The sequence below is a fragment of the Tiliqua scincoides genome, chromosome 6 (assembly GCF_035046505.1).
Source record: "Tiliqua scincoides isolate rTilSci1 chromosome 6, rTilSci1.hap2, whole genome shotgun sequence".
Taxonomy (NCBI): domain Eukaryota; kingdom Metazoa; phylum Chordata; class Lepidosauria; order Squamata; family Scincidae; genus Tiliqua; species Tiliqua scincoides.
Window position 1 is genome coordinate 38,212,748 of NC_089826.1, and position 14,921 is coordinate 38,227,668.

At 45.3% G+C, this 14,921-nt stretch overlaps 1 protein-coding gene across 1 annotated transcript in view; it reads right to left on the bottom strand.

Annotated features, from left to right (window-relative positions):
- SLC7A11 (solute carrier family 7 member 11) overlaps positions 1 to 14,921 on the bottom strand; it is a 78,657-nt gene that overhangs the window by 55,906 nt on the left and 7,830 nt on the right. The window contains exons 3-4 of the mRNA XM_066631812.1: positions 12,301 to 12,416; positions 384 to 509 (exon numbers count right to left, since the gene is read on the bottom strand). Coding sequence (XP_066487909.1) covers positions 384 to 509; positions 12,301 to 12,416 — 242 coding nt within the window. The remainder of the gene's footprint in view (positions 1 to 383; positions 510 to 12,300; positions 12,417 to 14,921) is intronic.

Genomic DNA, 14,921 nt, shown 5'->3' on the forward strand with positions numbered 1-14,921 from the left:
ATGCACATAAACACACGCCCCCACATCCATGGAATGCAACAGAACTATGTGCTTAGGGTTCTGCTACCACGAGTGGTCGCAAGTCCCGCTTCCAAAGTGTTTACCCTTCCAATACATTTTGTGCAGAGCAGAGCAATTAATTGGCCCTTCGCTTAAAAATTATGGATCCAACCTAAATGTGCTCTCATCAGCAGGTTGCTGCAAATGTAAGTTGTTCTGAGCCTAGTTCAATTTCCAGTTAGTAACATGACAGTGTGGAGCTTAAGTTGAACAAGCAGAGACTAATTAAGAGATTTTGCAGGAGTAAGCACTATTTGATAGGGGCAAGGGTGGGAAGGGGGAGATAAAAGCACTTAAAATAGCATTTACTTTTCAGTTCATACCTTTAATTAGCTGCATAACTCCAGGGACTATAATTATCAAAATTGCTACAAGCTTGCAAAATGTTAGAAAAATCTGGATGCGGGCACTCCAGCTGACACTCATGCTATTCAGGACCATCACAATTGCTGGAAGGAGAAAAAACAGAGAGCGCATTTAAGGGAAAATGCAGTTTGTCCATTCAAAACACCATAACCTCCATCAAGGGAGAGCTTCCCCCACCACAGATCCTGGGCACTTGCATGAGACCCAAAATAGTCCTTTTATGCATTTCCTTTGCTAGCTTCCTGGCAACTCACCTTTTTTTTGCTGTCCCACTCTCCTCACCATGCCTTTCCTAAAAGAGTTTCTCTCTCTCTCCCCTCCATTGTTCCAGACATAAATCTCTTTGCCAGCGTTCAACAGAAGATATTAAAGTTTCCCCCGTACTGACAGAATTGCTAGGCATTGATAATTGATGGACTGGTATAACTCTGCCTTTGAACAGAAAATTAATTTCACAACCCCATTCACTGGTGATCTTTGTTTGATTTAACCGTAGATTTGCATGTCACATGAAAAATTAAAGCCTGAATAACATAATCAAAGCTTCAGATCCTCACAGTTATGGCCCTACAAAACATTGCCCTTAAGCTCAATATGTGCATTAATTCCCTCCTGCTGCTCCTAAACCTCAGTATCCTCCTAAAGGTTGTCTGATGTTTCCCCTGAAGTAATGCCTTCTGTAGGGAATTGGTATTAGTAGGGATAGATATAAGTAGCCTTCCAGCAGTCCCCACACTTGAAGTTCCACCATTTAAGGACTGTAGCAGATGCTAATCAAGGACAAAATGAAGATTGTGGGAGGACTGATATTATTATAATGGAGTTCATACACCATATGTACAGTGGTCTCAGTCATATGAGGAGAGTCCCTGCACTTAGAGTTGTACGCAGGAGCTTTCTACATACATTCAAACATGTTTGGGGGCTGGGTGTAGGGCTGGTCCATCACAAGGCAGTTGCCTATGGCAGCAGGTTGATGGGGTGCCACTTTTCCTCAGCCTTCTGCTCCCTGGATAGCAAAAGAGGCAGACAGAGCAGAAGAGAAGAGAAGGCTAGAGCATCCTCTCATTCACACTTCATGCCCCTCTTCCTTTTGGAATCCAGGGAGCAGAAGGTTGAGAAGCAGCAGCCCAAAGAAAAGGGGACAGCATTTGGTGCACCATATTAGGCATCAGGGGAGTCTTGGGCTAGCCCTAGCTGGGGAAAAAATTTGGTGCCATATGTACCCACAACCAGATGCACTGATTTTGTCCTAGGCAATTTCTGGAAAGGACAATAGCAGAGGTTCCAAAACTCAACAAGACAAGGGAACCTCCCTAAATGCTTACGGTAGGGGGCAACAGCAGCAATAGTGGTTCCAGTATTGTGGCACCACCACAAAGAAAATGGATTTTTGAACATACCTGGGGATTGCTATGGCCCTCTGCAGGCTTCCTCACACTTCAGAACTGTTTAGTGAAGCAATTGTGACCCACTACCAGTTTTCGTTGTGAAAACAACAACTTTTCCCTCTGGCCGAGGCGTCATGACACCCCAATATGGGAAATGCTGGACTACTGTATTGTCTGGTCCACATGCAGCAAGCAAGTCAAAAGCTCCAATCCTATCCAACTTTCCAGTGCTGATGCCAATGGAGCTGCATCCTGGGGGGGGGGGGGCGGGACAGACAGTCTCAGAAGTCTTCTCAAGGTAAGGGAACATGAGTTCCCTTATCTCAGGGCTGCATTGATGCTGGAAAGTTGGATAGTATAGGGCCCAAAAAAGGGCTATTCTCTACGTTAGAAACATATATCAGTTTCATACTAGTGGAGTTGCAAGAGCTTCCTCTGCTGAGACCTGGAAAGTTAAACCATTGTTTGATGAGAGGGCTGATAATTACTTATTAGAGTTCCCTGCCCTTCTCTATAATTCCAAGGATTCCTTGGTGATAGGGACTGACTGTTAAACGAGACTTTCACGTACAGCTTGTTATCAAGATAAGAGTAAGTGGAGTCCCAGTCTTTGTACAGACAACCAAAATGATTTTTGTACTGCTATGCAAACATCTTGCAAAGTATCGTTTTTTCCCAGAACATGCAGATTATTTCCCATATCAGAATACAGCAACATGTGAACATGTTCCTTTGCACAGTCTGAATATACACTCTAAGAAAGACATCAACTCATTGACACATTGAAAACTTGGGATGACACACATATGCAAAATGGCTAGCCTGTAAGGGAGAAAATATATACATAAAATGAGTAACAGAATCTATAAATAGAATGCAGTGCTTTATGAATGACCAAAGATAGAAAATAATGCATATTTTCTTGCTACCAGGACTATTCTTTTCCTCTGTCACTGTTTCTATGTGGAGAAAACACCGGTGTAACAAGGGAGAGGGGGAAACCATCACACAAGACTATTTCATTTTTCAATTTAAAGCCCAAATGGCAAAATCAAAAGTTCGGAGATTAGCATACATAAATTCCTTGCATTTATGTCCTGGTTAGGTGTCAAATCTAGAATCCCAAAAGTAAGAGAGTGTAAATCTAAACTTTAAAAATATTAGCACAGAACTACATACTGCCTTTATCTCATTTTGTAGATTATACATTTTAAATCACGTTTATATGCAAGCCAGGCAATCCTTCATGGTCATCTCCCTCTGTACTGTTAAGCAGGTGCCAGTACATGATTCTCCTTATTCATCGCATCAGCTAGCCTTTCTATTAGCCTTCCCAGCACAAGGATGAATTAACCTAGGACTAATTTACTGCCCAATCCTATTCAATATGGGTTCAGTGGGGCCTCTGGGCCCATGCTGTATCTAGCACTGAAACTGAGCATGCTGGAGGTCTCCTCGGGGTAAGAGAACATTTGTTCCCTTACCCTACGTAGAGCCCCAGCCTGCTCAATGGGGCTACTCGGAGCTGTGCCAGCAAATAAGCAAACATCTTCCTAAGTAGAGCTCAACTACTCAGACCTGAACATCATTGTGCAATTCAGAGATGAATGGCGACCTGAACGTCTTTGCTTCCATGAGAATTTATCAGCCACAACATTTTTATAAATGTTGCATAATATAGAGACCTGTCTTGCAGAAAGAGGTATAAGATTTTTCCATTAGATAACAGCTCATGAGCATCTTAGCTCTGTGAATGACAAAAATTCACACAGCATCCAGTGGCCTGACTAGCCCAATGAATGATTCATAAAGCACACTTCTTAAATGAGTCATGCTTATTTCAATGACAAATCCAGCCCCATTCTGCACGGGCACAGTTTATCAGCATTAAAAGCCAAGTGTCACTACAAGCACTACCATGTTCATACCAGTTGTGAGACTGACAGCCTTTTTGTTGTGGCTGTTCTGGTGTGGCTTTAGTTTCGACATGCAGAAGGAGGAAAAAGTAAAGACTCAATTTCTTATTACAATACACAGGTTCACTTTCGTAGCTAGGTCTGTGTGGTCAGCCACCTGAGCCGTTTGCTCAATCGTCTTAATGTTTAATGGTAGCTTTCCTGCTAGGAAAAGCAGGTATCATGAAAAAGATCTCTGGATGAGAAAGATATGTTGAGTTACTCAGGTTCAGCCCAAGTCCTTTCACCGCCTGGGTCCCACCTTGAATGCCACTGGCCCCCCCCCCCTGCAATTTTTTGGTGCATAAAGCTCACTCACCACCACCCTGATGTCTCTGTCATCCACCACCCATTCCCTACCATCTGCAATGGTGCTTCACGTGCCATCACTACAGGCCATGCCATGCCATGCTCTACTTCCACCTTCTCCCATTTCCTTTTGCCAATCATCACCCCTTTTCAAATGGTGTGGAGGGGTGGTCAGCTAGGATGAAAAGGACCATATGAACGCACTACAGGGGGGGGCAGCAACGGCAGATAAAAGGGAGTAGGGGACAAGGAGGAAGGGCTAGGAAATATTCTACCACTCCACAAAAGTGTCATTTGGGGCCCACCACAGCCTTTTGGAGGATTGCCCAAGGGTTATAGCCATCAGTCCAATATTAAAAGAGTTATATCTTGCCTTTTCCTCTGAATAAATGGAGCGCTCAAAGTAGAAAACAGAAAGGAATATTACAGAAGTAGCAGCAGTACTAACTTCTTACCAATATCTAACACTGGCACAAGACAGAACAGAAAGAATCCATTTATAAAGCAGTCTGTCATTTAAAGTATACAAGAAAAAGGAAAAGGGGGGCGCAAATGAGTAAATTCTCCATTTAGAGATCTGTGAATAGCCAGGCCAAAGAAAATAGACATTGGCTTAAGATTAGACATGTAGGACCCAATCCTATCCAAAATTTCTTGCCCCAGAGTAGCTGCAATGCAGCTGTGAGGTAAGGGAATAAATGTTCCCTTACCTTGAGGAGGCCTCGTGACTGCCTCCCCACTGCAGGATGCAGAGCACACCCCATTCGCACAGCTTGCATCAGCTCTGGAAATTTGGATAGGACTGGGCCCTCGGGTGTACAAGTAGAAGCTTCTCCTCATGCCCAGATGGAGATATTTCTAACCTAGATCTAGAAATCTCTAGATCACCTACAAAATCTTGACCAGTGTCCCAACTCATTGCTCCACTCTGAAAGCAAAGCAATGTGATGCACTTTTCTAAGGCAAAAAAAGACAGCTGGACCAATATTTGTCACATCACAAAGTGCAGCGGTTGACAAACTTTCTAATCGCAGTGAGCTTAAAATTCAAGAGTCCTTGGTATTTTTGCTTTCTAGCTTAGATTTAGGAAGGCAATCAGATCACAAAACTCTGCTTTGTTTTAATTTGCTTGGCAACAGAGGAAGAGGAGAGTGTTTCAACATTTCTGCTTGGGCCATGTTCCAGTGTTGGGGAAAACCCTGCGTGGCTTGACTCGACTCGAGTCATCGAGTCAACATCCCCTGCAACTCAACTTGAAAAACAGTTCTAATGGGGTCACTTTCTGAGACTCCGAGTCACCCTTTAGTGACTCTAATGGACCCAAGTCGAGACTCCCCCCCTTTAAAAAGCTAACTGTGGGGAAAATGGGGCTGCTGCCAAAGGGTGTGTGTGCCACAGCTCTCTTTGAACACTCCCCTGCTGTCCCTGCCCATCTGTAAACAGGGCAGGAGGGGTGGGAGGAACTGTGAGAGAACCAGGACAGAAGCATCAAGAGAGAGGAGGGTAACAAGCAGCAGCTGGGAGGCTTATCAGGACAACCCAATTCTTGCAGGTCTATTCAGAAGTAGTCCCACTTTAGCCTGTCATTCAGTGAGGGTTGTTCCCCCAAGTAACAAGGGCAAAAGAGTTATCTTCCACCTCCCTGGGCTTTTGCAGCCAATTGTAAGGCAAGTACCCCCTTGGGCTCCTACTCCTGCTCTCCCTCAGCCAATGAAAATATACAAATGCCCATCCTTTGTCCAATGATCATAGGTTCCTTCCTTCCTATCTGAGATGGGGGGGGCAAGAGCTCACTCCTGTCCCCTCACCTCCTTCCTGATTCATTGTGTCTTCCGGCTGGAACTCCTTGTTGCTTGCCATAGGAATGCTGCCCCACAAGGTTTTCTACATGGCAAACAGTAAGTAGGCAGCCCCAGGCACAGGCAGACTTGAGTTAGCACGGGTGGAGATGAGTGCTGAGTCAGGGGGGCTCTGACTGGAGTATTCTTCAGAGTCTTCCACACACACAACTCATAAATCGTGGAGTCACCCAAAATCACGCATTTTCGCGACTTGAGTCCAAGTCACTGACTCGAGTTCCCAACACTGCCATGTTCTGAATCATGGTCCTCTCCAAAGCTGCTGTTAGCCCCATGAAGGAAAATACAGGTGAGACCAATACCTGGAAACAAGACTCCAGGCAATGCTTGCTACCTTCTGCTCTCTCTCTCTCTCTCTCTCTCTCTCTCTCTCTCTCTCTCTCTCTCTCATTTTAAGATTGTGAACCCTCTGGAATATGGAGCCTTTTTTTCCTAACTATCTTGCTACATAAACGGCTTAGTGAAATTTGGCTGAAGAATAGCATATAAATAGTGTTAAATTAATAACAGATGAATGCAACAGATAAATGTATGGGAGCCCAGCTATCTTAATATATAGTTCCCTGCATCACCCAGTCACTCTGCAGTTCCAGAGAAGAATTCCAGGGTAGTTCAAGTGTACTAGAGTATGCCTGTCATTGCTACCATTTAACTTACTAGGTTTTTCATTTATTTCCATTCCCATTCCCTAGCTTAGCCATAGAGAGAACCCTCTGTCCCTACTTCAAGTTTAGGTAAATGTGGCTGTGTTGTTACCTAAGAGACTTGGCAGGTCTCTCTTACATGTGTGCCAAGGGTGGGGCTGATATATTACCATCATAGGCCACAGGGCTTAAGGTGTTTTTAGTTCTCCAAGGGCAAATTGCTTCCCCTGCAGTTTGTAGCATGCCCAATTTCCTTGGATCACCCCCAGTTCACCTCCCTCACCCATGTCTTTCATTGTCTCTCCTGACAGCTTACTCTCAAAAGATGTTCTAAAAAAACTCTAGTTTCACTGAAGCAGAGATTCTTCCTATTTGCCCAGCACAGCCTCCCTTTTGGTCTTCAAGGCAATAATTTGCAGTTCATTCCGTAATCCTTCTGTAGGAGTCAGTATTTGGGGAGAACCACCCCCCACTCCTGAAATAGTGATCATTTCTTTTTAATTACGGTATAAAATACTGGCACTATCTCAAGGATTTCCTGTTAGATTAATGATGAGACCCCATTCAAATTATTCACCGATTGGGCTCAAATTGCAGACACAGAAAAATATGTATATTGGGATTTCCTGCCCCCAGTTTCAGTTCTGTCTCAGAGGGCTTGCCATTTTCAAGCATCCGTTTTACTGCGATCGGCCCATGAAATATTTAGGTGTCAACCTCTAAAACTCATAACCTTAATTTAATTACTTGGATAGAGCTTGGAGTTTTAACATAATTAAGAGAGAAAGAAATGCAGTCAGGTATTGATTCTTTCCCTGTTTTTCCCCTGGTGGAGAAGAACATCTGCAGATAACTTGTTTGTTTGGGAAGCTAGAAGTTCAAGGTCAATACAACCGAAGAAAATGTCAAATGAGTGTGTTTGCTTGCTCAACTGGAAATGTCTTGCATCACTGGTTTTTGATATCTTTAATTTTCTAATATCTGGACTGGTGGTTTGTTTCAAATACCCGTTTATATTACAGCATTTTAGTAGTATAGTGACTTCTATAACCAATATGCTTAGCTGGGCAGCAAGTGAAAAACGGAAGAAAGAGAATCTGTGCATTTGTCCTTTTCCTAACCTGATGTTCAGGTTCAAATGCCATGCAGAGCCAGGACAGAATCCTAGCTTTTGTATATCATCTCCTAGCCTTGAGCACAAATGTTCCCTCTCCCTCTTCATGCATGATTATTCTTCCTATTCGAGATCAGAAAAAGCCAAAATCTACCCTGACTTCCAAACTGGATGATCTAACCAAAGTTCTAAAATAAACCAACCGGCAGCCCAAACCTAAGCTGCGCTGGCACAGCCAGGCCGTGTCGCCTGCACTGCATCCAAAGCAACTTAGGCGGTGACAGGAGGTAACCTCAGGGCAAGGATATATTTTTCATTTTACCCCAAATAAAGCCCCAGCCATCCTTATGGGGCGTCTCAGATCAGCATCAGCTATATAGCTGGTGCAAAGCCGGAAAGTCCTTGTAGGGCTGCCTGGCCTAGAAGTGGATGATAGGATGTAGCATGTACTGCCACCGCCAATCCTACCCCACCCACCCCCCTTCTTAGACCTGCTCTTCTCCTGTTCTGCCCTTATATAATATGGTTCCTACAGTGGGCTTCCCTTAAAAAGAAGCCCACTCTCAATGATGGCAAGCGCTCATGCACTCTCCATGATACAGGCACTGCAAACATTAATATTTCAGTCTTGACTGGAGTCAGTTACAGTCATCTTTTTCATATTCAGCTCCACAACTACATCAAGTCTCTGCATAATTACCGAGGCTGGAGTCAGGCATTTAATTGCATAGAAGAGAAGAGAAATGTGTGAGACTCAGAGGAAACATTGAGTACCAGTCAGTTCCCACACTTGACCAACAAACCACAGATTATGAGAGGTGCCTAAAGCCACTGAAAATTCAGGATCCATAATCTACAAGTGATAGAGGTGATCCCCAAGTACAAGTGACTGAGTAGCAGCATAAGCAGATCTTAATATGAGGGTCGCCCAGAAAGTAATGCACCACATTTTTTTTCTCAGCCTACAGTAATGGTACGAATGCGAAACTTTAGATATACATTATTTGAATTTTCAGGAGTGCGCACACAAATTTTTGGTTTCTTCAGACAGATAGCATAGCTGCAGCAGTGTTTCGAAAGTGTTACAAGTAGCGTGTCGTCATTGAATTCTCACTGCGGAGAAAGAAACTGTTGGGAACATTCACAAACGTTTGTGTACAGTTTATGGAGAATCTGCAGTCGACAGAAGTACGGTTAGTCGCTGGGCACAGAGGGTGAGGCCATTAGAAGGCAGTTCGGCAGAGCTCCAAGATTTGCAGCGTTCGGGGCGGCCATCCACGGCTGTCACACCTGACAAGACGCAGCTTGCTGATGTGCTCATTCGCGAGGACCGACACATAACGACTAGGCAGTTGGCGCTGAAGCTGTCAATCAGCAAAGGAAGTGTGGATGCAATCATCCGTGCTCTTGATTACTCAAAAGTGTGTGCACGATGGGTTCCGCGCTATCTTACGGTGGACCACAAATCTCTCAGAAAAAACATTTATTCTGAGTTGCTGAAACGTTTTGAAGATTAGGGGGAAGCGTTCTTGTCCAGGATTGTGACAGGTGATGAAACCTGGCTTCACCATTTTGAGCCCGAAACAAAACAACAGTCGATGGAATGGCGTCATCCTCAATCTCCACAGAAGAAAAAATTCAAAGCAACTGCTTCCGCCGGTAAGGTCATGATCACTGTGTTTTGGGACTGTGAGGGCGTCATACTCATTGATGTGACGCCAAGAGGCAGCACCATTAATTCTGAAGCTTATGTGAAGACATTAACCAAACTCAAGAAGTGCTTCCAGCGACTTCGGTGCCATAACAACCCAGGTGAATGTTTGATTCAACATGATAACACTCGGCCTCACACAAGTTTGAGGACTTCGGAACACATCACTAAACAGGGTTGGACTGTGTTACCCCATCCACCCTACAGCCCTGACCTAGCTCCCTCAGACTTCCACTTATTTGGGCCATTAAAGGATGCCATTCGCAGAAGACATTTTGAGGATGACAAAGAGGTGATTCACACAGTGCAGAAATGGTTTCGTGACCAGAACAAGGAGTGGTACCGACAGGGCATACATGCCCTTGTGTCTCGCTGCAGGAAGGCCATAGAACTGGACGGAGATTATGTGGAAAAATAGGGAGTGTAGAAGAAACATCATTCTTTCTTGTGTGTAAGTTTCATTGTGTTCAATAAATAATTGTTGAAGAAAAAAAATGTGGTGCATTACTTTCTGGGCGACCCTCATATCATGCTTACACAAGAAACCATATTAACATGGGTCCTGGAATCTAGTGTCCCCCAAGTGCACCAGATGCTATAAGATGACTACTTATTTCACTTTACACCAGTGTCTCTCAACCAATGGTATGGGTATCACCAATGGTACTTGAAGCGGTGTCTGGTGGTACGCACAGAATCCCTGGACATCTGCTGCTCAGCAGCGAGACCAGCAACACAATATGACAAACAGTAGTAGGAGGCTTGGCTCAGCAGGCAGAGCTGCAAAGCATGCTTTTCCGCACTCAAAAAAACCCTCCCATCCACCCTGAGCCTCGTACTGGTGTTTTTCGTATTGCATCTGGCCTCCCAACCTGGAAGTAACTGGTGATGATGTCATCATCAGTTACATCTCGTGGTACTTAAATAGGTGGACTATTCTAAGTGGTACAGCGTAAGACAAATGTTAAGAAATGCTGTTTTAAAGTAATAGGGGAGGTTAGGAACAGGGTGATGTGGCTCCAGTTTCTTCAACAATTCTTTAACACCCTACTTTCCTTGGCCAGCAAAGGACTTAGCTTCTCCCCATTAGATTTCATCATTCAGGATCCATTCCACAGCTGGCTACCTATCCTTCCTCTCTAGCAGTCCAATTCAATGGGCCACTGCAAAACATGAAATGCCACAGAGCACAGCCTGGCCACTGCCGTGTATGGTGAGTGCAGGGGCCAGGTGACAGCGGCCACCACAGGAGCCCCAGAGCCAGTACATTGGAGCAAACGGCAGGCAATGAGCAGGGGGGGTGAGCAGAATGGGGCAAGGAATGGGAATAGCAGGGCATATTTTGAGACAGGAATGGGATGTGTTGCAGACAGGAAGTGGCAGTTATTGGTAGCTGTGGCTCCACAGATATCCTATCATAAGAACATAAGAACCACCACACTGGATCAGGCCATAGGCCCATCTAGTCCAGCTTCCTGTATCTCATAGCGGCCTACCAAATGCCCCAGGGAGCACACCAGATCACAAGAGACCTCATCCTGGTGCCCTCCATTGCATCTGGCATTCTGACATAGCCCACCTCCAAAATCAGGAGGTTGCGCACACACATCATGGCTTGTACCCCGTAATGGATTTTTCCTCCAGAAACTTGTCCAATCCCCTTTTAAAGGCGCCCAGGCCAGTCGCCATCACCACATCCTGTGGCAAGGAGTTCCACAGACCAACCACATGCTGAGTAAAGAAATATTTTCTTTTGTCTGTTCTAACTCTCCCAACACTCAATTTTAGTGGATGTCCCCTGGTTCTGGTGTTATGTATCCCCCTTCCTAGCCTTGATTCACTTATCTGGGTCCACTTGGACTTATGCCAGCAGAACCGCTTTTACAGGTCTGAATAGACCCACTGGGGTAGTGGAAGCTTGCCCTGGGTTGAGGGATCAAATGTTCCCTTACCCCAATGAGGCCTCCAGGATTTTGAACAAGGGATGCAGCACATGCCCTGCTGGTGTGGCTGCATTGACACTGGGGGAGTTAGTTTGGATTGGCCTGCCCACACCTAAAACTAGCTTATAGACCGAACAAGGCACAGCATCCCACAGTTCGGTTTCTGACTCAGTCGCAGAATCAGAAACTTGTGATCACCAACTACTAGCTTACCAACCAGCAACTAGACAACTACTAGCTTAACACAATGTATACTTCCTTTTTTCCTGTCTTTGTAAGATTGTCCAGGCATCATGTGCTAAATATCTCGCACCCTGAACCATGAAAAGTTTCCTCTTCCCTGCATCATTAATATGCATCATCAACATCAGCATCAGTATCATCATCATCAGCCCTTCTTCAATAAGAAGGAGGAAGTCTGGGTACTTCATTCTAGCAAAAAAGTCACTGGAAGTTGAGAAATGAATCTTCTCAGTCAGGAAGACACATGAACCACAAGCTCCAATGACAGGACTTCTCCATCTGGGTCGAATCCTATCCAACTTTCCATTATTTGTTGTATTTATATTTCTGCTTTACTTTACCTGACCAAGCCTTTTTATCACCAATGTGCAAACTTCACTCAGCTTCAACCAGATCCTGTCAGTGAACTACTTAACCACTACAGCTCCTGAAACCCTCCCAGTGTGCAGGGATGTGTGACTGTCATGGAAACCAGTGGTACAGGATCCTCATCACAACCTCCCTATATGGCTTGACACACATAAATTCACCAACCTATGAGGTATCTATAGGAATAATTCAGTTAGATTACATTTAAGTTGCATTAAATTGGTCATCAAGCATAGTAGTTCATATGATTGCATCAAGGGAACTCATGGAATGCAGAATTTATTCTACTTTTCTCTTGCTTTAGCCTCTGCCTTTCCCTTAAAAGTCAATACTTACTGATTCCCACAGCTGTAATAAGTTTAATGGCAACATCTGGGATTTCACACTGCATAAAAAATGGCTCCAGAATGTAGCGTCCAAATGCCAGGGATATCACTGCTGTGGCAGCAGGGCTATAGTAGAGATTGAAAAAAAGAAAAGCAAAATGGTCATGTTACAAATGAATGTGGAGGCTATTTATACAGTTCTACTTGAAGTCTGCGGCTTATCAAATACATTGTATATGACAAATGGCCCGCTGGCCTTTATACGTAAAAGATAGATTCTCAAACAGCCGACAGCTTAACATGATGCAGAAATGTTAATAACATAAAAAATACAAAGACATTCAAAATGCCCAACCATTTATTCCTTCAGGGTGGCTGAACAGTGAAGTCAGACACTATCCTAATTACTGATGGCCTAGGGCTGGTTGGTTTGTAACAGCAAAGAAAATCATTTTCCTAAACCAGAGCTCCAAGCTGTAGCTTGTGTTAGTGTCTTATTAAAACATAGAGCCCTATCTTATCCAACTATCTAGTGCTGATGCAGCTGTGCCAATGGGGAATATGCCAATGGAGGTGTTCCTGGCTGGGAGGAAGACAGGTGGCACACGTTCCCGTGGGAGGTGAGCAGGAGTTGGGGCCAAGATCTGGCACTTATGGTGGATCCTAACCCTGGTCCCGGACAGCCTGAAGCAGTCCCAGGTTGCTCTGTTTACGCCACCTCCTGAGATGGCACAGATTCAAGTAGCCCCACTGGGACTGCAGTGGCTCTTCCTGGGGTAAGGGAAAAAGTTTCCCCTTGCCCCTAGCTGAGCAAGGCTGCCTGAATCTTGCGCTGGATACTGCCTGTTCCAGTGCAGGTTAGGATTGGGCTACCCATCTCTTAAGCTAGCATTGGTTGAAGAAGGGATGGGATGCTGCCAGCATGGAAGTGTTTCATTGGATATTGCTATTCTGACAAGATTGCAGCTTCTCCGCCATGAGTATGAAAATTGCAAATCGCAGACTGTCGGGGCCCCTCCCAGATGCCCTGACCCCCGACTTACCCGGGAGCAGGCACCCCATGCCCAGGGTGGGGAGGCTTCACTGCCCTCGAAGGGGGCAAAGCAGGTTGGCTCACCTCAACCAGCCAGAGGGAGCTGGCAGGGCATACAAGGAACACTACAGGAAACAAGCCAGGAGCAGGAAGGGCCTTTTCTGCCCCACCTGGAGGAAGGGGAGGGGCCAAAGGGGGCAGGCTTGCTTCATAAAACAGGGAGGCCAGGGATGAGAGGCAGTCAGTGTGAAGCAGGGAGCTGTGAGGTCAACAGCTCCTGCTCCTAGGCCAGGTTTGGCAGCTCTGCTAGGGAGGAGGACAAGGATGCTGGAAACCCCTCCCCCTCCAGCCAATCTGAGGCCTCCCTGGGGAGGAACAAGCCTGTTCCAGGCCCCTCCAGGGGAAGGCCCCTACACAGACTTTTTAAAAACATATTTTTCATAAGCAAAGTGAATCTGAACAGGAAGTTGCAACTTTCTAAGGCTTCTGTTCCTAGGAACTGCATAATAGCCTGTGCTATACCATTAGTCCACTAGCTCAGATGTCTTCAACCCAGAAATGGGTCACAACCCTGACCTCAAGTGAGTCACAGCAGGGCTGCAGCTCCCATTTTTCTTTCTTTTCTTTCTTTCTTTTTCTTTTTTGAAGCTCAGGCCTGCATCATAGCCAGGGTTATAAGTCCTAGTTGAGATATATCTCAAAGTGGATTTAAAGAGGTTGCTTTGGCCAAGACCCCCTTGGAGGGAGGGGTTGTCTCCCAATAACCTGTTTGCTTTCCCCTCGGCCTTGCCTTGGCTCATTTCACTTTCCCCATCTCCCCCTTTGCCTTTCAAAATCGTTTCTCTGCTCTCTCTAGCTGGTCCTGCATAGAGATGGATGAGCTGCTTCATGTTTGCCTCTATGTAATTGAAAATATGATCCAATCTTTCCCCCCACTGCCACCAAAAAATCAGGTTATTTATTCTGAGTTATTTTGAGATTTGGTAAATACTTTTGCCAATCCCTCAAGCATCCTTCCCAGAGGATGTTTCCACTTCCTCCCCCCCCCCCCATTACTTCATCTAGTGGACCTGAGGGGCTCCTTTCTCCCCACTTGTTACTCTGGATGCAGCATGGCAAGCTGAACATGTGCTGCACAAGGGCTTTTTTTACCTTCCCTCCAAAAAGGAAGGAACGTGAAGAGGCTGGTGGGAAGTATAGCCTTTGCAAAGGCTATTGCAGGAGAAGCAGCCCATCAGTTCCTTTCTCCTTTCTGCTTTCTGTTTTTGAGGGAAAGAGAATAAACCTCCATGCAGCGCATTTGAATTGTGCCATCCTGCAGCCACAGCAAGAAGGGACCAAGAATGCAGCCACCATCCACTTCACTTGGGGTCAGTTAAATGTGTGTTTGGGGAGGGGGTAGGAGGATGGTCGGGAGGACTGACACCAGAAACTGAAAATGGGACTTTCCACATGCAAAGTACGAGCTCTACCACTGAACTACATTCCCTCTCCACAGCGCTCCTGTGGTTTTTCTCAATTCATAACATTTTCTTACTTCTTGTGTGGGTCAAAGTCACCAGACCTTTCTGAATCCTGGAAATCTCTCAACTAAAGCA